Source organism: Parus major, chromosome 2, assembly GCF_001522545.3.
Source record: "Parus major isolate Abel chromosome 2, Parus_major1.1, whole genome shotgun sequence".
NCBI lineage: Eukaryota > Metazoa > Chordata > Aves > Passeriformes > Paridae > Parus > Parus major.
In genome coordinates this window covers 112417161-112442765 of record NC_031769.1, presented here as the reverse complement: position 1 = coordinate 112442765, position 25605 = coordinate 112417161, and the positions used below count along the sequence as shown (strand labels likewise).

General features: G+C 35.7%; 1 protein-coding gene across 1 annotated transcript in view; it reads right to left on the bottom strand.

Annotated features, from left to right (window-relative positions):
• Positions 1–25605, bottom strand: part of LOC107216088 (RP1 axonemal microtubule associated) — a 132824-nt gene that overhangs the window by 49346 nt on the left and 57873 nt on the right. Inside the window, exons 18-28 of the mRNA XM_033512262.1 lie at positions 22699–22918; positions 21168–21322; positions 19052–19265; positions 17557–17747; positions 15869–16079; positions 10540–10691; positions 7965–8043; positions 6290–6421; positions 5626–5807; positions 5004–5090; positions 1581–1713 (exon numbers count right to left, since the gene is read on the bottom strand). Coding sequence (XP_033368153.1) covers positions 1581–1713; positions 5004–5090; positions 5626–5807; positions 6290–6421; positions 7965–8043; positions 10540–10691; positions 15869–16079; positions 17557–17747; positions 19052–19265; positions 21168–21322; positions 22699–22918 — 1756 coding nt within the window. The remainder of the gene's footprint in view (positions 1–1580; positions 1714–5003; positions 5091–5625; positions 5808–6289; positions 6422–7964; positions 8044–10539; positions 10692–15868; positions 16080–17556; positions 17748–19051; positions 19266–21167; positions 21323–22698; positions 22919–25605) is intronic.

Here is a 25605-nt window from a genome sequence, read left to right as displayed (position 1 = left end):
CTCACTAAGTGTAAATCAGTCATTTTCTGAAAACTGCCATTAAAATATACTAACTGGGCTTTGTGCATTTTTCAGACTTTCAAATTTTTACTTAGTCTAGTGAAAATAATACATGTCAGTTGTTTTAAAACAAAAGAAAATGCTTTAATTAGATACATATATGCAGCATTTACAGGATGGCCAGGATATCGGACCCAGCCAGCAGGGGTTTAGGAGGGGTAGATCTTGACCAACCTGGTCTCTTTTTATAACCAGGTGACCTGCCTGGTGGATGCAGGAAAGGCTGTGGATGTTGTGTACCTGGACTTCAGCAAGGCCTTTGACACAGTCTCCCACAGCATTCCCTGGAAAAGCTGCAGCCCAAGGCTTGGACAGGAGCACTCTTTGATGGCTTGGGAACTGGCTGGATGGCCGGGCCCAGAGTGGTGGTGAACGGGGCTGCATCCAGCCGGGGGCTGGGCACCAGTGGTGTCCCTCAGGGGTCTGTGCTGGGGCCAGAGCTGTTCAATATCTTTATTGACAACATGGATGAGGGTATTGAGTCCTTCATTAGTAAATTTGCAGATGGCACTAAGTATGTCAATCTGTTGGAAGGCAGGAGGGCTCTGCAGAGAGACCTGGAATGGTTGGATGGATTGGCAAAGTCCAATAGGATGAAGTGTAGTAAATCCCAGTACCAAGTCCTGCATTTTGGCCACAACAACCCCCTGCAGTGCCACAGGCTGGGGACGGTGTGGCTGGACAGTGCCCAGGCAGAAAGGGACCTGGGGGTGCTGGTGACAGCTGACTGAACATGAGCCAGCAGTGTGCCCTGGTGGCCAAGAAGGCCAATGGCCCCTGGCTTGTATCAGGAGTAGTGTGGCCAGCAGGAGCAGGGGGGTCATTCTTCTCCTGTTCTCAGCACTGGTGAGGCCACAGCTGGAGTGCTGTGTCCAGTTCTGGGCCCTCACTTTGGGAAGGATGTTGAGACACTTGAGCACATCCAGAGGAGGCAATGAGGTTGGTGAGGGGCTTGGAACACAAACCCTGTGAGGAATGGCTGAGGGAGCTGGGGTTGTTGAGCCTGGAGAAAAGGAAACTCAGAGATGACCTGATCACTCTCAGAAACTCCTTGAAAGGTGTCTATAGTCAGGTGGGTGTTGGTCTCTTTCTCCTGGCAGCAGCTGACAGAACGAGAGGTCACAGCCTCAAGCCGTGCCAATGGGAAATTTAGGTTGGATATTGGGAAAAAGATTTTTATGAAAGTATACAGGACTGGAATTGTCTGCCTAGGGAGGTGGTGGAGTCACTATCCCTGGATGTCTTTAAAAAAAGACTGGATGTGGCACTCAGTGCCATGGCTTAGTTGAGGTGTTAGGGTTCAGTTGGACTCGATGATCCTGAAGGTCTCTTCCAACCTTGTTATTCTATGATTCTGTGATCCCACAGTTAATTGAATAAATAATTAAAAGTAATTTTGAGTGTTTTTTCAATATATATAAAATGCTTTGCAATCTTGTGCCTTTGTTCATCCTATTAGGCAGTTTACAATTCTGTATGTGTGTGTGCTCATAAATTTATTTTTCATTTCAGCAGCATACCCCTGAGTGGTGGCTGGTCCGGCCTGACAGCAGCAAGCTCTGTCACGATCTCAGATCCATCTTCTCCAAACAGACATGAGGCTTCAGTGTGAAAGCCCAGCTCTTGTTTAGTGTCCAGGTCTTTTAGCCGAAGCTGTAGACAGAATCAGAGAAAGAAATTCATTTAATTAATTATTTAATTTCCTATTCCCATCCCAATAGAAACTGACATTTCTTCTATTTACTGACTCCTGCACACATATGACAACAGCTACCTGGTTCTGCATAATAGTTACAGCAGCTTCTTCAGTCTGCTAATTCTGCAGCCTGATGTTTACAGGTGTACTCTTCATTGAATATCAACACAAGCATAGGACCCATTTGTAAAGATCCAATGAGAGACACAGCTTAAATTGACCTGTATGTGCTTGCAATTTCAGAATGTCAAATGAATGAATACAGTTACATCAATCTTAATAGCATATGCCCATTTTGCAAAAACATTTGCTTTGCTACTTTTTTATGTTTTTAAATGAGTCTTGCTCTATCTCAGGTAGGATTTTCAAAGTTGGCAGAGATTAGGTGTGGAGTGGCTTTCAGAGCTGCCAGTGGAAATAAATTATTTGAAGAATGAAATTCAATAGAATGGGCAAGCTTAGGTCCAGCTTCATTCCACTTGGCTTTAAATAGTTATTGGAGAGTGAAGAAATTAGGTTTCAAGTTTGTGGACTTAGAACTTCCAAACCAGCTGAGGAAGCACAGCCTTAGGAGCTCACATATCCCTGCTGAGAGGGTCAAGGTGGAAATGAGATTCACAGGAGGTCAACTCAGATCATGTATTCTACCCTAGGTCAGGTTACAAAATACAGAGTGAAAATCTATCAAGTTTATGCAGAAACATTTCTGGTAACTATTACATGCAATATTGAACTTCATAAATAGCTAATGACTGCAAGTTTGCAGGAACAGTTTCTTCAGTCTCCAGAATCTCATTGTATAGAAATAGCATATCCAAGACATTTTAAAAAAAAGAAAAAGGAAACAAAAAGAAACAAAAACTTAATTTCATCAGGACAGTAAATAATTTATATTCTTAGGCAGGAATTCCAAAAATTATTGTGGTCACTTCTTTCCAGTATTGACAACAACTGCAACAGCAAAACTTTGTGCTCATTGTGCAGAATACACATACAAATGTTTGCAAATCCTGAGTACAGATTTCCACACAAATTTCAAGTGCAAGCTTTGAGATGTATAAATATTTATATAACCAAATGAGATAAATTAAATTATTGGGAATTTGACAGTTCCACTCTTAAAAATTTTGTCAGATTGTCTTGCCCTTGAGTTCTTAGAAATGCAATGACCTAACATTTTCCATGATTGCTTATTCAATCTGCCCAGTGCTTTACAAGGTCAGTTACAGGGCTTCCAGATGAAAGTAAACAATACCCCACATCCATTTCTAGACTTAAACCATTAATTAGTTGAATAAAAGTTTGGTTTATTTAGATAGTAATAAATTCCACTAAAATTACAGCCCATTGTTTACCTATATTTTGCATTTGCAATAACAATTTTTTTATATTAAATATATAACTTCTTCTTATATAAAAATATTTCCTCCTAACTTCTATATCATAGAAATATCATAAATATCAATACATATCTGTCCTGGTTTAGGGTTAATCACCCCAGGACAATATCACAAACTCCTGTCTGTCTTAAAATTGTACTAAGGTTTACCTGCATATGCAGGCAGACAGCCTGCAGAAACTGGACTCATAAAAATGAGGTGTGCAAATTTATGCAGATTATAGCCTTAAAATAAAACATACCTGACAAGTTCTTGCTAGTTCTAAGATTACATCTAAGTGTGAACTTCATCTTCAAATGATATAGAGCTTCTATATTCTAAACTAACATAAGAAATGGGTTTGTATTCTATTTTAGGAAAAGCCAGAAACTCTTTTGGAACAAGAAATAGCTACTCATTCTATAGTACATAAATCTCCAGAAGTTATAGAAAATACATAAATTTTAGATAAGGTTATATAATTCACTACAGAATTTTGCGGAAAACTGTACTATAAAATATAAAATATAAAATAAAAATATAAAATAAAATATATAAAATACCTAATTTATAAATAAACTAATAAATTAGTATTAGATATTATAAGCATATTAATGGCAAAAGCAATAGAAGTTATTGCAGCTTATGCTGTGGGCTGCACATGCAAACAAGAGACTGCTTAGGTCTGTAGCAACCTACTAACTTGTAGATTATAACAATTTATAGCTACTAATAAGCCAATAATTGAATGAATTGTGAAGTATTTGAAAGTACAGACAAAAATCACTTAGCCAGTTGCTTAGGGTTGTTATGGAAAAGAAAGCAGAAATCAAACTATTACATTTATGAATTTTCTGCCATATTTTGAGCTACCAGGTCTGGAGGCTGAAGTCTTACATAATGGATATATTAAATGTAGTGTCAAAATATTTTTGGAATGCTTTATCAAATGGCCTAGAGATGTATATTTAAAATGAGAAATTAGCTTTGCTTACCTGTTTTTTCCATTTTTATAACTTAACTGAGGCTACAAAATTAGCTGGGGAGAAAATACAAGATCAACTCCTCCTCTATCCCCAGAGGAGCTCATAAGTTCAGACTCAGGGTTTATATGAGAGCCACAAGCCCATTCACATTTTAGTCTGGAATGCAGCTGTCTCTAGCATTTCTCATCAGAACAGTTTCTGGAGTCTTTATGCATTTAAGGAATCACCTTGATCTTTCAAATCCATAGCAAGGTTAAGGGATTCTGTGGCTCAGTTCAGGAAAGCATTCTTCTGCTGACTTCAGATTAATTCAGTGCTATGTCCACAATAGGGCTTTTTGCCCTTGCCTATAGGCAGAGCTCATTGACATGATTTTCTCTTGAATTAACCTTCAAGTTTAAATATACTTTTAAATTCTAATTCTATTTTAAGATTGACAGCATTAAGTCCTTTCTCCATTCCTTTTTATGAGAATTCTTAAAGATATATTAAACTACAATCAGAGGTTTAAGGCCCACTGATGACCATCTTGCAAAGAATAGGTACTGAATTTTATCTTAATTGCCTTCCACAGGTAGGTTGGTCTCAGTCTGGAGACTGTCAGTATTTCCATGCAGGAATTAACATTTCCTAACATCAGCAGGAGACACTGCCTTCCATGTCACAATGAATTGTGCAGAATGAGTCTGCACACAGTGAAGAGCTATAGCAATATGCACTTCAGCAGGTGCAAACAAGGTCGAGCTGCCCACAAAGAGACCTGCAAGCTGTAGGCAGTCATCTGTAGATACCAGGTAACTGAGACCATCTGTGTCTCAACAAAAGTTATTTACCGCTATCTTGAAAAACACTGCAAGTTTACACGTGTTATACTTGGAATACCTTGTCAAGCTTAATTCCTCTTCTCAAGGATGGACCACATAACACAAAGGAGACTTTTGTTATATCTCCAATATCACCAAAGGTCAACTGTTAGAAAAGAAATAGTGATAATTAACTATATTTTTTATGCAACAGTTTGCATGGCATACTTTAAAGCCAATAAAAAGATACATACTACAGGTAAAAATATTAGTCAATGAGGTTAGAGTTAGGGTGAGGAAGTCCTACTAAGACTGCAAGTTAATTTGGACTCGCATTAGATAAATTATATCTATTTTTTACGGAGGGAATTGGTTGCAGAGCATAGGCCAACACAACAAAGGAAGGAAATGTATAACTGAATTCTGTATTTTCAAGGCTGGTTCTTTTCTCCTCACTTAATTCAAAGTTAATGAGGTTTTTCACATCAAATTTGGCATTTCCTCAAGAGAGTTTTTCTAGGAGATATGTTTTGGCCCACAAGTGAAAAGTTCTCCAAGCTGTGTCGATTTAAGACATAGAGGTATAAACATTAACTCTGACAAACAAACAACCAGTCCACATAATGTCTACATATTAGCTAAAATTCTTATTTTACTGAAACCATTTGGTAAGACTTGCATGAAATATAAAACAAACCAACCAAAAAGGGAGTATCACTTAGATTTTGAACTTTCTGTGCTGGGGATTTCCCTTTTCTTCCAAATGCAACAACTTGAATGTTAGGAACATCTTCTGGTACTTGCGTGCAGTGCACCCATGTTTGCCATCGTCCTCTACTTTTCGTTTCTAGAGTTTCGGTGGGAAGACATGTAACAGATGTTTCTGCAGAAAAGCAAACTTATATTTAGAGCCCCTATCTGTTATAAGGCAGTACAAACCAAAATATTATATTGCCTGTTAGTGCAGGATCTAGCACAGGAAATTCAGGCAACGAAGCTATAATCCCGTCATTACTCAGGTTAGCCCCGTGGAGGGATAGAAAACCAGGCCAGTGTCTTCATGGATCCATGCCACACTCACACAGAGGCCATGCCTCTTTTCTTTGTATTGATCCAAAGACAGGAAATGTCCTGCCAGAGGAGAATCTTTCAATACTGCCATTCCAAATTTCTCCATCCCAGGCATAATTTCTTCCCCTTTGTTTACAGAAGGCGTGATTCACTTGGTCCTGGCTCGTGTCCCTCACCATTGAGGTACCAATGCTGAGTTCCTCCTACTGTGTGAAGTAAACTTATACCAGTTTTTATCTGCTCTGCCATGCAGGAGTGATGCATGGAAATGAAGGACACTTCTGCCTGTATTACCTTTGAGAGGAATTGCAACTTCTATAAAATCTTCATTGGTGCGTTTATTGATCCAGCCATTGTGAAAAAAAACATGTGCAGAAAAAGGGTAGAAGACTTCTTTTATAACAATTTTTTCCAAAAACCACCCATCTGATTGAAAAGAAACAGGACATTATTAATTTATACCTTTAAAGCAACAAAATATTCTGTAGATGCAGTCATAAGTTTCTACCTTCATCAAATCAATTAAAGGTTTTCCTTTGACATACTTCTTAAGGAAATAAAACTTCTGAAAATATATTGGCTATGTGTATGTGTTTCTGTCCACTACACTTCAAAATAGTCAGTGTTTTTACAGATCTTGTGAAATTAAATGTAGGGATAGATTTGCTGTAATGATCTAATGCATCTCAAAGTATGGAAAGGTTTTGTATGCAGTCTCTAGATACAAGAAACCCCAATAGGATGTTATACTATCAATGTCCTAATGGAAAAAGCATCAGTATTTCTATGACATTAGCCATTAGAAAATCCACTCAACACACAGCTTTCTTTCTGGTGAGGTTCCATTCTATATAATAAGGAACAAACTTCAACTAGTTTTATCTGAATTTGAGACCATGATTCCTTGGAAACAATACATTTGTAGAGTCAGATCTCTGAGTCTTCGTAAACTTGGTTATACTCACAGTCTTGCTTAAGTGAATGAAAGTTTGATTGTTCATTTTAATGTTACCGTCTAGAAAATAGTCTCCCAGACGGTTTTCCTGAGTCTGAATTTAACCTACAGAGTCATTTTGTAATCCTGGGGTTTTTCAGAAAAGAAGAGAGAACAGACACAGGTTATCCTACTCTGGAACAGTCATTTCCATTATCAACACTATCTGCAGGAGTAAAATACCTGTAGAATCTCTATTACGTTGCCTTTAAAAAACAATGGGCCAAAATTGTAGCCAAAGGATTGAATAAAATACAAATTCATTATACTTTTTGCTGTTGGTAGTTATTTTCAAGAAATAAGCAGATTTTCATTATCTACAATTGCTGGAGTCAGAAGTAGGATGAGAAAAAATGCTGCAGGAATACACCCTTTATCTGCCAGTCAACCTCACATATGAAGGATCCCTCAAAGAAATGGATTAGAAGGAAAGAACCTGTAAGGCCAGAATAGCATTTCTTCTGTGTTCCATTTCTCAACCTAATGAACCAATTTTATGTTCTTATCTTTACCTAGAAGCATATAGCCCTGAAAATATTTTTTTTTTACTTATCCATCATCTAAAAATGCACAGGAAGATGAAATTTACACAAGTTTCAAAAGCATGGTGTCATATTGCCTCCTGAAAAACAAAAGCTTTGTTTACTGTGCTTATAAAAAGATAGAAACTTCCATGGAGAAAAGTTTCATATATAATTTTACCATTTTATATTGTCACAGCATTTATTTTCCTGCACATTTTAGTAAAACCAAGCTGGATCTAGATACTTGACATGTATAATCCAAAAGAAATAATGAACAGCACAAAATGGATTTTTTTTTCTATTAATATTTATTCTATTCATATTAATATTTTCTAGAATTTTTTAAAAAAAACTTTTCTGTTAAATTTCAGACATTTCTGAAGTACTAGGATCATTTAAATCTAATAATCTACATCATTATTACCTTACATTAACAGAAAAAATTACTGACCTTTTCTTAGACTTTTAAATCCAACGTGAACTTCATTCAACTTGCCAAGGTATACAGATTTTATTTTGAAAATATCCACCTGCAATATTAAAATAATCAAAATGGTATTTTAGCTAAACTTATTAGGGCTCTGGTTTTGAGTATTTATCAGTTTAGACTCGTGTGTCTGGTCATTGTTTTGTACCTGGACGGTGCTTTGGTCCAGAACCTAACTTGCAATAAAACTGATAAATAGTAGATAGATGTCTGATATTTCTGAAAATCTGGAGCAATTTCATTTTTTACTAAAAATTCACAATTACTTTAGTGGGAATTAGGCATGCAAATGGGAATTAAGTGAATGGTATCTGTGAAGATTTCAACTACTTTTGGGATAAGGATTTCTCCTTGAAATCACCTCTATTATAGGTCAAATTTTCTACATACAACAAACTTGAATGATCAATGGGCTTTATGGAGTCTTTAATTTTTTCCATACTGTAAATCTTTATTCATCTTCTTGCCTATACATGGTCATCTTCTTAAAGCAGTCATCTTCATAATCTCTGGGAAAGCTCACGTATGTGCACTGACACTGGGAACACGTGTTGCTTAAAAAGTGTACTTGTTGGCTTTTTTTAACTGGGCATGAAGAAATGAGGTTTGGGAACTTGCTATTGATGAATGTATTCATCTAGTCTTTTGAGAAACCAGCTGTGAAATTAAATCTCTACAGCTAAGACTTTTATTTCATGTGACTTCATGAGTTATTCTGTTGAACACAGAAGAAGTTTTCTTGGGAAGTTGGGTTGAAAATGCAAGTTTGAATGTAGCACTTGATTAGTTTGTGGGTCTGAAAGAAACAATCAAACCCTTGCATTGTTCCCATAGTTGCACAGTTCCAGAATTTCAATATCTGGGAGAATAATACTGATCTAAAGAATCATCTAGAAAAAAAGAGCAACGATCAAAAACAGAGCGTTCATCTTTTGAAGGGTAAATTGGAGTAAAGAGAACTGCAACAGGGTGAATACCCGAAGAGTGGTTACTCAAAATCTTTTCTATAAGAAGAAGATTAGGGTCTTATAGCCCAGGATATAGAAAAGCCCTTTAGAATTTCAGAGGAAGGATTTAACAAGTCTGAACAAGCCTGTTCAAAAACTGACACAGAATCTGGATTATACAAAAAAAATCCTTGTGAATTCACAGATGAGCAGAATTTCCTTAGGAGTGGGTATTCACACAAGTCAAGTGCTATTGTTCAGGCTTTTCTTTACAAGTTTTATTCTTGGAAAAAATGTAACACATTCTTATAAAAAATTAGTATTTTAAAAGGTTGGGACAGTTTGGGTTTTTGAAAGAACCAGGAATCTGTCCCTCTTCCAGTCTGTACTGATACCTTGTCCATTGTAGCAGGCAGTCTTGCTGTTGAGAGTTCTCTAGGACACCATCCTTAAGACATATTACACACAACTATTATCAATTATTGTCAAAATGACTAATCTATACAACTTCCTACATTATTCCTTCAAAAAAGATGAGCTCTACTATGCTGTTGTTATTTTCAGATTTAACTTGTGAACTCTGAGCTACCAGTTTGATCAGTTCTTGACAAGCATGACATTGGGTGTGCATATTCTCTTCCACAAGGGAGAAGGAAAATACAGAGGACATAATAACTAACATCTGGGTTTCTTTTCATGCAAAAAACTTATATCTTCTAGAATCTTTAAAATTAGTAAGGAAATCAGATAAAATAAACACAGGCATCTGTAAAGAATAAATGAAGCATATATCATGTACTTTTCTCTAGCTTTCTGCAACAGAGAAGAAACTACTCTAGGGTGGCTGGCAACGGTGGAATACACTCTCACCCTTCCAAAAGATGATTTCTAGGTACTTCACAATGATTTAATTATTTCCTTAAACAAAATAAAACAACACAAAATTCTAAGTTGAAATTCTAAACACTAGGGCCTAATAAAGTATCAGCTAGACAGGTTCTGATTTGAAAGAGATATTTCCATTTGATCTCAAGTCTGTTTTAGATATTTTGTTCTTATACCAATAACTACTCAAGGAATTCCTCTTCTAGTAAAAGCCATTTAATCTCAAAAAGCAACAGTATGCTTACCAAAAAGCAAGAAATGGATGGAAAAAATTGAAGCATGAAAAAATAAGAGTCTTCATGGAACACTGACAGTGTTCAGGAAAGTTAACAAGAAATGTTCATAGATTACTTTAGATGGAGTGGTTACAAATGCAAGTTATCCTACAGAAATGTTATCAGTTCTAACAATCAGGCATATTTTAATAAAATAGTGATGCCTCCCTGGCTTTAAAAGTCTGGAATATTAAAACAGAACTCTTAGAGATCGTTTAGTCCAACTCAAAATTACTTTATCGCCTTACCTATTTTAATGTAGCACAACAAGGATGATACTTTAAAACAATGTGTTACCTATGGAGACAATCACTATATGGAATACAAAACTTTGATGTTTTTGATACTTTATGCATGAAAAGTTTTCTGAAAATATTAGTTCTAACAAAAAGACACTCACAGATTCAGTTACATTTTTCCTCATTATTTTACCTGCCCTCTAGCAAAAGTGATCAGGCTGTTTTTCGAGTTAAGCCATCGCTTCCCCGAGTCACTTTTTTCTCCTTGTATACGAAGATAAACCTCTCCAGTGGCATCTGCCTTCTTCAAGTCTCCCGTGTGCAAATGGATTTCATATTCCACAACTTCAGAAAAAATGGACAAAAAAACCCCAAAAAGTCAGCAGGAGAAAACACTCATCCTCTTGCCTGACACCCACATTATATACCAATTCTTGGTGGAAATAATTTCAGATTTCACCCTGATCCTACACTGTATCACCATACAAGATCTTTTCAGTCCTGGTGACATACATAACCAAAACACATTCCTGCTGCATAACAGGATGGTAATCTAGAGAATATAGATTTGTTCTGCTCTGACACCATTCCCAGAAAATAAGCACTACTGGTTCCTATTCAGGGCACAGGATCTCTTGTGTACTGTTCCCTTCCATATAAGGTAGGAAATTCCTTTTTGAGAAAAAACCATATTTGCATCCTCTCCAGAAAAACTAATTTTTTCTTTCTAAGATTATTCACTGATGTTTCTTAGGTTTTCCCTCCCTCTATTTTTATTTATCACTAGTTAGACCATAATACTATCACATTGTTCTTAAGTTAAAATATGTTAATATGAAACAAAAATAATGAATGAAAAATTCTTTCAACCTCAGCTTTAACACATAAACAGAAAAGCCTCCTGACATTTTTTATCATTCTCCAAAGGACCTTCCATTAACAATACAATAGGCCACAAATCCTGGTCAGATAAATGAATTTTGAGTTTAAGGGAAAGCAATCCTGAGTCTCCTAGCTGTAATCATAGTATAGAGATTAGAAGAGACACCTATGTCCCCCTATACAAAGTTTCTGCTTCCTTGCTCCTTTTTGTCACAATACATAGGGAAGTGAGGCCAGACTGATATTCATGCCAAAGAAATTTCATGGAAATCTCTTATGTTCACTTTGTAAATGACCTATTTCAGCCCCTGAGTTTATCATGGAAACAAAGAACAAGGAAACACTTAAATAGAAGCAGACCACAATCTCAATATTCACTGTTTGCATCATTTTAACAACAAGGACCCTAGGATGAAAAACAAGGAGGGCTTTTGGAGGATGAATTTTATTTTCCTTCTGGTGTTGTGTGCTCTAATTAAGAGTGTAATAATAAGTAAAATTTGTATAGTGTGTTCATTTGGGCTCATTTGTGTAATGACCTGGTACTGTCAGTTTAGGAATCTAATTTTGGTGGCTATATTAGGACTGAGATCCTTATGTAGTCAGTAGGGGAAGGCAGGTGCTATAGAAAACACCTCTGATGGGCTCCCACACATTCTAGGGATAAACACTAGAACTCAGGAGTCTAAACTTAGAATGTCTAAATGTTCCTCTGCTTCCAACCACAGGCATCATTTCTTCCTAAGAATAAAAGCCTAAGAATAAAAGGTATTCTCTTGTAGCCACACATGTTTGTAAAAAATAACTGTCTAATATTTTTAATAAGGACATAATTTTTCTCCACTGCAAAATGCAAAGTCACATTTGGGATGCAGGTAATGAGAAATACACACGTGCCAAAAATGTATTCAAAAACATTTGTATTATCTCTTGAACATTTTTATCACAAACATGAAGACTTTTTTTTTTTTTCCTAAGAAGTGAGAAACCTTAAAATTTAGCATTTTCCAAGTACTGAGCTAACTTTGACCATCAAATATTATCAGCCCTGACTCCCACATCCTTCATCACTGTAGCAGGAAAACATAGACAACATCTAGACTATGTGACATTTACGTGCTGGAGAAAGTCTTCCAGCCTCACTCTGCCTCTCGTCCCTCCCTGGAACTTGGCTGGCTCCACAACACCTGCTTTCCCAGGCTAGTCATGTGTGCAGAGGAGGGGGGTGGTGCTTTAGACAGACATGAAAGCGAGGAGAAATGAAGCACTTTCAGTTTCACAGCTGACAGTACAAGCTGGAGAGCATGGAAATACTCTCTTTCAGATATTTTTCAAGTCTGAAATGTATATTTAAGTCTAATGTACATCATAGGATACATGAATATCTAAGTATACATTCTGGAAACATCTGATATTTTCAGTGTACTTTTCTTCTTCAATCCATTTTTTTTACAAGATAGAAACAGTCTATTTAAGCAAATTGTACATTCTTTAAAAAGATGATGAGAAAATTCTAGTAGGTTTAAGAATGATTCAATGAACCCAGAAGCTAAAGCTGTCGTTTAGTTTCATGCGTTGGTGATAGGAAAACAGGGAGGGAAAGAAACGTGTTCTGAGAATATTTATTTTAAGCTTTTCTTACAGCTCTTTTCACAAGTTGGTGCTATTCCTGTTCAGTGTTATAATCAAAAGGTCTGAATTCAAATATTGTGACATCTTATAGCTATTTCTTTCTATTTCTAAAACGTAAAGGTCCCATAACAGGATTAATGGTTTTAAAGAGTGGGTCTGTATAGACTGAAAAATAAATATTTAAAAGGATTCATTAAACAATAAGGACTGTATAATTAATAATAATAAATCTGCTAATAAAAGTGTGTTTGTTTCAATAAACTTCTGAAATTATTTATTTCTCTTTACCTTTTGCCCCATGAGGATGATGTCTGAGAAAATCTGTTTGCTTAAAAGTAGCTTTATTTCACTGCAGCACTATTTGCTTCAGGGACTCCCCTTGGGACTAATTTTTTTTTTTAATAATTTAAACTAGGGGCTGGGAAAGTTCTTATAATTGATGGTATCACTCACGTTTGATGATAAGAAGTAGACCAAAAGTTTTCCCAGCCTGGGGCCCTAACATATCTCATTCCTTTCTTCAAGGGTGTTAAATATGCACTGCCAGGTAAAAGACAACATATCTGCACTAAAGTCAGCACAGTTACACAGACTTAATCTTTCTGGAGCTCCAGATTCTTGAAAATACATGAGCTGTCCAGGTGACACTTTACTTAGCACTTAGCAAATGGTATTTTTCTTTCAGGGGACTTAGGATATAAAATTTCTGTGTTCATTCAGAGTGTTGTCTTGTCTGTGTAACTGGGTCATGTGAGCAGATTTGTTCAAGTCAAAAGGCTACTTATATGAATAAAATCAAAATATTTTGGTCCATGTGTCTGACCACTCCTGAGAGGGTAAGTTAGAAATCACAGTGCTTACACTGTTACTGCTTTGGCCATTAATATTTGAATCATTAATATGCATTATCATGAGCTTAGCTTAGAAATGTACATAGTGTCTCTGCTGAGTCTGCATTTTCAGCTGAATCTGTTGAATATATTGATGTATAATTTAAAGCTTAATGTAGTCATAGCAAGTATACCCTATTAATTTTCCACTGTTTAAGTGAAATAAAAGTATACAAAGTAGCCCCTATAAAAGGAGTCATAAAAGAAAGGAGTGCTGGGAACTGGGGTAGAAGTTTTTTGGCTGAGTTTGGGACCGTTCTGATTGTGTTCTGTCTGAGCAGCATACCCCAACAACAAAAATCTACTAAAACAAGGTATTCTTTGTCTCCTCCAAATTCTCTTTAAAAGATTATTTTTCACATGTAAGCCAACATATTTCAAAACCAAAACCGATCACCTAATGCTCATTTAAAAAGAAGAAAAAAAAATGAAGATAGTAAATGCATATCATTTATTATTATTATTATTTTGTGTTAATTTTCTTGTGTGTGTGTCTATTAATAAAACCAGAATATAACAAAGAAGAAGTTTTAGACTGAAGTAGTATCACGACCACAAAGAATAAAAGTGATATTAACACTTCCAGTTATAAATCACTGGACTCCACAAAATGGTTTGTGAGAAACTTTCTAGGCTGTTAGATACTCTCACCTATGGATTCATTTTTTGAGGGACAGCATATACACATCTTTTCCCAGAAATTTTCCAAGAAAAACACCTTTAATTTCTAATATAACTCAATTACTTCAGAATAATGTTTTCAGACTGTATCCCCATTTGTCTCTTAGCATAACAGAGGCTTTGAGAGGTGTATTTTAGACTTTAAATTTTTAATTTTTTTTTTTTACTTTTTATATGCAGTAAAAAATTTAACAAGCTTGAATGCAGAAAATAATTGTTCATATTTACAGTTATTCTCATTTTTTCTTAAATAAATTAGAGAAATAGGGTCTTTTAATAAGATCTAGAATTACTATATTCATGATTGTATATCCAGCATATATTATGTCCAACATCCAATGTTTTTTTGAATCAAAAAATGGTTTTTTGGATCAAAAGTCTAAAACTGTAAGATTTTTCAGTACATGAATACAAAGTGACAAATTCTTTTAATTATGCAAACCCACACAAAGCCAGAAATTTAAAAGGTCTTCACTGTTTTTTTTCAAGTTTCAGCTTTAAGCTGGATGAAATATTTAGGAAACTCTCCTTAGAGTATGGTCTGCAAAAGTCCATGTGGTCTATTTTATTTCTTTTTCTGGGCTGCTTCCGTCTTTTTCTATTAGTTTCCATTTAAGCAGAACATTCTTTGTACTATAGCCTCTAGGAATAAACCTCTTAACTGGCACTAAAAGCTTCAATATATGATCTTTACTCTCTCCATCAATCCTCTTTTTTTCTAATGAGCTGAATAAATGGGAAGCTTGTCCTTAAGTACTAGTGATCAAGTTATCAGTGTACAATTGGTTGGTCCAGGGGGAGTGGTGGGGGGGTGGTTGGCAGAAATCACTTAATTATCCCTCTGGCATCATACCATTCACATGGTATGTGAACAGCAGCAGAGAAATATGCAACTAAATGCATATTTTCGTAGAATATCATTTGCTGTGCTATAAATTTCTCATTGACATCAATAAAACAATAGTGTAATTGAAATTCCTGGATATATCTCTTTGCTGGCTGTGTGGCATTTTAAAAATTCTACCTTTGTTGTGTAGGGGGTCTGCAATTCTTACCTTCTTTACTATGTTTCTAGACCATATTTTTTCTTTGTGAATATGGAGACAAATAACATCACAAAGTAGATGATATTTTGGACTCATCTTCTGATTACATAGCATTAATTTGAAGGGATAATAAATGATCAACAGCTAAAACTGGAACTTTATCAAACATGAAGGAAGCCAAATACTATGTTTGGTATCAGCAGCTAGAGCATCTCTCCTGATCCTCATACCAATGATTTCTCTTTTGTGGTAAATGTATGTGCAAAACCATCACATTCCTTACTATCAAATTCTTATGGAAATCTTCACACAGTATTTTCAGCCCAAAAGAGATATACTGGTATTCCAGAGCTAGATCCTGACCCCAGTAACAGAAAAGGACGTAGCTTACCAGGCAAAGGCTCCTGATCTGCATAGAGAGCTGGCAGCTCCACACATTTGTCTTCCTTAGGGTTGAACCAGCAGTCAAAAGCTAAATCCATCTCTTCCTTTGTGCCTGTGTGCTTCATATGCAGTAAATCTAAATGCCATGGCTGTTTCAGCTCACTGTGTGGGCCAGTTACCTGAACTTTGTATATGGAGCCAATATCTGCCAGTTCATCCTGTGTGAGGAGAAAGAGATGAATGGATCTCATTTCAGTTGTACCAGAACAAAAGAAGTTGGCAGGTTGAACAAACTTCAGTAGTTAAAAAATTGGGGCAGATTTATAACTGGTACCATTTTATCCCTTTTCTAATCAGGACAAAATTGATTTAAAAACATGCATGAGGAGATGGAATGCTTGAGGTTTGATATTAAGGAACAAGCAATGGCAGTCACTGCTGAGATTTGTACATAGAACAAGGCACAATATTCATATATATTACACAGATTCTATTAGATTATTTTCAGGCACAAAAGTTTTAGTCCATTTTTAAAACTTTGGGCACTATTGGAAATATTTCTTACAACAATAAAAATGATGCAATTAAGTATAAATTTGAAAGAAAGCTAACCCAGTTTTGAGGAAACGTCCAGGAGATCCCTCATTCTCACTCTAGATCATAGAAGTTGTACATTAAAATCTTGCAGTCATACTTGAGGGAAAAAACAATCTAGTTTTACTAGAGACAACACACTATCTCAAGGACATACCTTTGCTTGACTTAGTGAGAGTGAGAGGAGGCCTAAGATATTATAATTAGTAGTTTTAAATCAATTTTTTTTTCATTGTAAGGAAAAAAAAGGGAAAAAACCAGAAGTAGTCTTTTCCTATTTGATACTTCTTGGATTCTTTCCCCTGCTCTTTCATTTTAGATATGCTTAGATAGTAGAAGTCCATGTGACCTGACAGGTCACAGGTGTTTCCTCTGACAGGGAATTTCCAGTTTTATACTATTTTTTTTTGTATTTATCAGAAGTTCTTGGAAATAACTCAGAAAAACCCTCTGAGTACTCCTGATTTTGGATCATGTTTGTGGTTAGTCTAGTCTAGTCTAGTCTGCTTAGCTCCCCTTTCAATAAAGAAAAGAGGAGCATCAAAATAGAATAAATGATTTCTTTAGCTCAATCATAAAATTCAATTTATTAAGAGGAAAAAGGTGGGGGGTGGGAGGAGAAAAGAACAGTTCAGAGAAAATGACAGCAGGGATGAATAAATTACATGAGACAGAAAAGAGAAAAATTAAACTTCTGTACATGTAATCTCATTTATGATTCTTCCTTCTCCATCATCAGCCCCAAAAGCTCTACAGTATCCCATGGCATATTGTATGCTTACAAATTGCTGATTTTTGTGAGAACAACAAAGCCTGTAAATCAGTACCTGCTGCGTGGTATACACTGTGATATGCACCAAGGGACCAATTCACTCACTTAAACATTCTCAGTATGAGACACTGGGAGAATTTGCTCATTCAAAAACCATTGTTCATGTGTTGCTACCTACAAACAAAAATGATGATCTGTGCCAAACTACACAGAGGACTTAAAAATCAATTTGGTAGTTTAGTTTAAAGAAACAATTTATCTCAGAATTAAGTGGATTATTGGCTACATGACTCGCAGGCGTTTCTCACAACAGAGAAAGGTTGAAGTACTTTGATCTGAATTGCTTTCCCTGTGACTTGAAGTGACAACTTTTTGTGACTCAGGTTGCCGTAGAAGATAAAAGAAAGGCGTATTGGATCCTCTTCACCACTCAAGTCAGATCCAGTGATATCCATTACCCAGAGACCTGATGGCTTCATGTTGATTTCAGGCAGTTTAGGACTAAGAGCTGACCTTCTACCTTTAAAAATTAGCAAAGAGAAGGGAAAGATGACAGCATGAGAGAATGGCATAATCTAGCAGGTCCATAGCCTTTACAGTACACAAACAAAGCTCTTTTTGCAGGTTATGTTGTATCTATAGCAACTGCTCACTAAGAATAACACATCAATATCTTTATTGTATTTTTTTGTGAAGAATTTAACAGCTTAATGTTCTTTCTGTGTTTAAAATTTAGTTTCAATGGCATTTTTTGATGCCAATGTATTTTCCTTGTCATGTTTGGAAGAAATTGCTAGGAGAATATTCAGTCACCTTTCAGAGGTCTAAGTAATTGTTCTTTAAGAAGCAATCAGTGTTACTAAAGCAAATTTATCATTTAAGAGCATGCAGCCATATGTAGTGCCTAGGCACCTAATGTAAAAAGAACAATTCTAATGAACTTTGCTTGTCACTAGATGTTACCTAGCAATAATAAGGAGCTGTAACAGTATGAGACTGACAGGTAACCTATAATAAACACACAAAATTATTTGCCAGATCCTCAGAAAATCAATATTACTATCTTCCTCTCTTTTTCTTCATTAATTGCTGTTATTTTTCATTTTATTTCTGTTTTAACAATTCTGGGAAAAGTGAAAATTATTTAATTAAGAGGAACAGCTCAGAAAAATGTACTTTCTACAACTCAGAAAAACCACACAACTGAATCAAGGACACTTTATATCTTATTCCCTCTGGACAAAGTTTTGTCGTTCATTTCCTTTGCATTGAGTGGTTTTCACAGGACTGAAGGAAGAAATCTTTTAATACTTCTAAATGACTAAAGGTCTCACTGTAAGTGTCCTTTTGCCAAGGATATCCAGGTTTGGATTTGCACAAATCATGGCTTAATAGTAGGTCTGAAATGAGCAGAAATGAGCATACCAGAACCGTCGCTTTGTGCTGTGGAATACTCTCACAGGTAAAGACTAGGCTCATTTCATAGAAGTAATTTTTCTTTAGATTTCAAATGAGATTCTAGGCTGAAAAATAGTGCATAAAATTTAAGCTATTTATCCCCATGAGGTGCACATCCTAAGCTCAGCTATTTATCTCTCATTGAAATATGCTGTGTTCAATTTGGAAGGCAGGTGTTCCGTACACAACACATCGACAAGACAGAATTACATTAACTTTGACCTTACCAGATGTGGCTCCGTGATAAAACTAAGATCAATCTGAAAATTCTCATTTTCAATAAAAGGAAGATACTACAGAGATCTGAAAGAGCTGTAGTCAAATATATGTATATAAAAATGGGCACCTGAGTTTTGCAGAACTTACCAACAGTTACAATCTCACAAACAGTCTCACATAAGCCCAGATGAGTGTCGAGCCAGTTCCACAGTGGAAAGACCCATTCTTTGTCTGAATCTTGTGATTCCTTGACTGTTACCATCTTGAGATACATTCCTGCCCCATAGCCTTCTCCATCATGTCCTATGACCACTTTTTGCAAATGACTCAGAGAAACAGCCTCCACTAAAAATGAATCCACCTGCAAAACAGGGAAATACTTAATAAAACAGAGTTTTGTCTTGAGCTTCAGGGAATACATAGGCCTGCATTCATCTGAAAATTTAACGTTTTTAGTCTGTTTCTTCATAAAATTTAGCATGGCATCTCCCTGATGAATCTAAGAAAGCACACACTGATTAGAACTAACATTTAATCCTATATTCATCATTAATGATGCTTTGTAATTTCATTTGATCTTTGGTCAATATGGATCACTGCATCAATTATTTAATAATACGTTAAAATCTATATACCTCAACTTTCTGACAGTCAGTTATGACAAGATTTTGGTTTTAATCATATTTTTATCTTTCAGATATCTAGTTTCTAAAGGTTATCAAACAAGTCTAGATATATATTAGTAGTTCTAAAGTTAGAAATCCAAGGAGTGTGTTCAATCCAAGATAGCTTCTAAATTCTTCTCCAGTAGTCAGAAAATCTGACTTTTCGCTTTCCTTACAGAATGAAAATAATTGTGGAAAAAGCAAATTGAGAAGAGTAAGGGAGGAAGTTGAAATGAAAGTGAAGAGTAAAAGATGAGAGGTGGGGAGGGAATCAGAATGGAGGAGGCAGAGAAAGACATGAGAGAAATAAACACAAGCTGCAGTAGATGAGAATAGGGACCAGATAAACAAGATATGGAAAAATGTGAAATACAAAGAAAGGAATTATATGCCCCACAAATTTTTTGCTTGTTATTTAAAAGGGCCAGGCAGGGACCAGATGGACCTCATGGTAACTGGTAAAGATTAGAAAGTTATTAACAACTGGAGTTTGAACAGCAATGTGTAGGAATATAATTAACACCAGAATTCAAATAGAACAGTTCAGTAGTAGGAACTTAATAAATTGGATGTCAAAACAATTAAGAGCCCAAGATATTAGCAAACTGATCTCTAAAAGAATACAATAGTTGCCAAAGTCCTATGTGTTGTCCCTATTTGTTTTTAAATAAAATATTGGAGAAGCAGATTTTCTGTTACTAATATTGAAAGTACATTCATATGACAAAAAAAAAAAATCTTTTTTTTTTCTAATAATAGTCAGTATCCAACAGCAGATTGTGAGCGGAAATCATTAACTTTGTTAATTAAGATATCTTAGGAAATAAATCCATGTATGAAAACAAATTAAAATAATTACAATATATGGTGTCTTTTGTGTATAGGCATAGTTCTGAGGAATACACAGAAATGAAATTTAGAAATTCTCTCAGTTCATTAAAGATTCCACATTTACTCTAACAAGTGTAGTTTATCTAATTATCTAATTATCTAATAAAATTATTTCACAGAAATCTAAGTCTGTTCTTGAAAATGGACATTTTGGCAGTGAGTTTTTTCGAACTTCCTTGTTCAGTGAGTTAAAGTCTAATTCACAGGACAAGAATTTTATTTATAGTGGTCATCTAGAAATATTGGATTTATTTGCATTTTTTTTCTAAGTGGAATTTTTGTTTCTTGTCTAAACTTACTGATATTGATTTGATGTTTCAAAGTGAGATTGTGGCTTCAGAAACATAATAGACTGCAAAAGTCTCATGGAAATTCCTGTAACTTATTTTGCCCTGGTTTTTCAATATTTTTACTACCTGTTCTGTCCTAAATTTGGAACAGAAGAAGTCAGAAGCATGATCACTGAGGTTCTCACCACTAATCAGCTTTGTATTGCTCATGTGGAGCTTTTATTGCCATGTGGGTATGTTGTTGCACAGGAAATAAACAACACTGGCACTGGCCTACTGTGAATATCTGGGAGATAAATTCTGTGAATGTTTCCAAATTCTCACCCATCTAGCCAGAGGTGTTCTGAGCAGGCATTATGCGACACTTACCGCAGTGCCAACCTCTGCACTTGTAACACTGCATTATGGTGCCATTACCTTATTTCTTTGAAATTTTCTTCCTTTCATTAAAGATGTATGAAGTTTCCTCACACCTGTGTCCCCTCTTTTGCCATAGAGGGTGATATAAACATTAGCAAAAGTCTCTGCTCCCCAGCGGTCGCCGATATGTACAGAAACAACGTACTTATAGACTACAAAAAGAAAAGAAAAAATTTAATTAAAGCTGATTAAGTACAAGGTGTACTTAAAATAAAACAGCAACAAAGAATGTTTAGTAAGACATTTTTTTTTATTTAGTAAAAAGACTTTTTTTTAATTTAGTAAGATAATTTTATTTTTTTTTTCTGCAGCTACAAAAAAATCTGCTATACAGTGAATGAAATAATCAGGTTACTCTTTATGAATCTCATCCCTTCGTACTAAGCTTAATGTAAACTTTCCATTCACTTTCTTAGAAATTTGAAGGCAATTAGTCTTGGACAATTTGGATATGAATCTAGGCAAATTCTGTCTGATTCTGTTTTATTGTACATGATCTGGAAAGTAAGAACTCATTTGAGTTAGTTCAGGAACTAAACTAAAAGCTAATTAAGAACTGAATTATCTTTGAAATAAATAATAATTAACACAGATTAAAGAATAAGAATAATGTTATGTAAATTTAAATAAGAAACAGATGCAACATAACATCTGGATGCATGACATGACATGTAAGTATAAAAATTTATAAAGTGCACTTATTAACTTCAGTAAGGAAACTATAAATTCTTTGCCTTTATATTGATCCTGTATGAATGAATTTCTACAGTCAGATTAGATTTTCTTCTGAGGAAGATAATTTAATTGCATATATATTCAGGCTCATACAAGAAGAATAACCAAAATTTTTCAAATGTCATTTTTAATGTATAGTCCTGCAGAATTAATATTTAACTAATGTAACACTATGCTTTCTTTTAAAGTCATGAATAGGTTTGAGTATTCAGGGATCAGAACTTCTGGAACTTTAGTTTAGCAAATCAGTCATGTCTCTACTTATATCTCAGTGTAACTGCTAATTTTTCTGAACAAATGCAAGACCTCTGTAAGTCTTCACATTCCAAGGGTATCTCTGAGAACTCTCAGCATGCCAAAAAGAAATAGTCCTTAGGAAAAATACCCCAACATTTCTGTGCAATAAGGCTTACTTTTGATACTAATATTAGCAAGTAATGCTACTGCAAGCTAAGTAATAGTAACTAGAACAAATAATTTCCATGGCTTTGAACGTGTTCATTTCCCTAAAAAGTCCATTCATATTGTTCAGATTTTCTCATTTAAAATAATGCAGAAGATTTAGCAACTGTAAAACCCAATGTGCAACTTAACTGGAAAATGATAATTTAAGTGGTCAGCATTCTTGCTGACCATATATGAAGTATTCTTATTCTTGTGTGCATGTTTGAAGACAGATGCAACAGAGCAACTGAAGGTATCAAATCCAGACAAAGCACTATATTATATCTGTGACACTGATTTATTTTAAAGCTGTTAATTTACAGTGTTTATGTCTTCTTGGTGCTGTTACCTGGTAAAGTTTTCTGGTCCTCAGTGACTGCAGGGAATTCCTTTACCATCTCCTTATCCTCTCTGTTAAGAGCTAGCCAGCAGTTACACTCGAAGTTCAGTTCTTGTTTTGTATTCCACTCTTGTAAGTGAAAAGACTTCACATGCCAGCCCTTAAAGCCTGGCACATCATCACAGCTGACTCGAATCTTGTATACATCTCCCAGATCTCCAGTCTCAACCTGCACCAAATATCAAGAGGAAGAGGATATTGTCAAGGCTGGTTCACTTAGAGAGATTTTTCCCAATCCCAGGGTAGAATTTCCAAATTTAACAGTAAATTATGGAAAAGTTGAGTTTGAGGCTGGGATAAATGTGATGATAGAATCAATCCTTTTTGTTTCATGGTATAATCATTGGTGATATTATCTCCTTTATCAGTGTTGTAAGCAGGATACTCTGTAAAGCATAAATACTGTAAGCATGGTAACTTTAGAGTGAGTCACAGTTAAAATTAGTAAGATCTGTGCAATTAGGCTCTCTAGACAAAAGGTAACACAGAAAGTTTTGATCCTACTGAATAAATAGAACATTAACTTACATTTAAAGATTCTAATATCTGCAGCCAAGTGAGGTATTAATTTTAAGATTACTATTATGGGCCTGGAATTGCAGAATTGTTGAGGTTGGCAAAGACCTTTAAGATCATCAAGCCCAACCATTATCACAGCACTGCCAAGTCCACCAGTAAACCATGTCCACATCAACAAGTTTGTAAATCCCTCCAGGATGGTTACTCAACCACTGCCCTGGCCAGCCTGTCCCAGTGCTTGACTGCCCTACTGGTGAAGAAGTTTTACTGAGTCTTCATTTGCTAAATGATTTTGTCTAGAACATAAAGCTACTTTATAACCATTCTTCATTAAAGGAAAGGGATATTTCTGAATAAAAATAAATCATTCATGTTACAGAAATAACTCTGTAGGACAACACAGCCCTGTTCCCATACTACATGTGGAAATTCAATAACTGGTTGCTGATTGTAGATAATGATCTCATGGCATTAACCACTGCATGACAAGTCTTCTGAACAGCAGGAAATAATGTGGCAGCCATTCACTGGGCAACTATGAGAAAGACAGTATGGGAAATGATTTTTGAGTGAAACAACTGAGAACTAGTAATTTTTAAAGGCAACAATTCTTTTTATTAAGTATCAAAAATACTTCAGACAAAAAACTGTTGCCAGTGGCTTTGTTTCTCTCACATATTGCTGCTTTTTATTTCCCCCACACCAGTCACAACATAAGATTTGGTGACTTTCCGGGGAATAAATCCTTTGTGCACCCTATAGCATCACAATAAGAAACTGAAATTAGCCTTACACAGTCATGCCCTGGCTCTGGCAGCACCACCAGGAGATTGGCTCCTAAAACAGAGCACAGACCTCATAACAGATAACTTTATTCTGCTTCTCAGCAGAGCTCTGAAGGTGACAACCCTTCACTGCTGACCTCACTTGCTTAAAGCTAGTTCATGTTCATTTGCACTGTGAACACATGCATGCAGGGATATATCAGCTACCTTATTCTAATTAGAGGGGTACTAAAAAAGGTGTGCTTTTGTCATTTTGGGAGAGTTATACACAATTTTTAATAACTGTTATGCACATAAGAAATAGTAAAATATCAGAGTATGAAGGGGAATAATTAATTTAAAATAAATCTACCAGCCCAAAATGTTTTACAGGAATTTTATGAATGGTTTATGATGCAGAACTTACTAAAAGAGCCCTTTGGAAGGAAGGAATTGCACTTGATGGATTAAAAGGTCTTTTCCAGTCTGAATTTCTTGAGGTAAGTATCATAAGTGGTTGCCATGTCACTCCTACACAATTTCATGACTCAGGGCATTGTTTAAGGAGCAGGGAAGAGCTCCTTTTGTTGCCTATATAAAAGCCCTGGGCTGCTTGGAACCTCTCAGCCCCAGAGCTGTAATTCCACAGTACTCATAAAGGCCACACAGCAGAAGTTCTACACCAAAGAAGAGGGCACCAGACTCATCCTCTCTGTAAGCCTAGCCTGCCCTGCCTGTCTCTGTGCCATCGTGCTTACAGAGATCAAAGCTGTCCCTGCCTTGGTCTCCAATCCCGCACTGTGAAAAGGGAAATTTGTGGGCAGAATTTCCCATCAAGGTTTTTCATTCATGCTGTGTATGTTGCAAAGGATATCATTAGCAATGTATCATTAGCTGCGGTGGACTAAGTGGATTAATTCTTCGCAAAATATGCGTTCCACCTGATTAAACTTAACAGGAATTATTTGGGTTCATTGAGAGGAGAGTGCACAGGTTCTTCACCCATTTAAACTACAGTTCTTTCACAAGCAACAAAGTCATTGCTTCTTCTCTTTCAGAACCAGACTACTGACTTTTAAAATTATTGCCTGCAGTTTTTTTTTCCTCATGCATGGACCCCATGACTTTAGCTTCTCTAAATGCTGTGAACAATTTATTCCATAAAGCTCTCTGTCTGGGACTTGCAAAAAGTACAGAACTTGGTTATTTTTATGTGACAGGGCAAGCTGTAATTCACATTTTACTTTGTCTTCTGCTACCCAAATTTGCAATTCACTAAGATTCTAAGCTGGCATAAATACATGTGCTATCATCCTTGTAGGAAATGCAGAGAGGGGATTTATAGGAAAATAATTCCAGAATACAGGACAGACTATTTAGAAGCCACAATTGTCTGTTTTGTTTCTAGATTCACAATTTCAATTAATTCCCTGACTGCCTTTGAGCCAGCAAGTACTAATAATCATACTGTTTATGATCCATGGAATTAAACACCAGCTATTTTCAATTGAGTGCATTAGATAGTTCCCCTTTTTTCATGGATTTGTTTTTTCACTTACACTTGTGTCCAGTA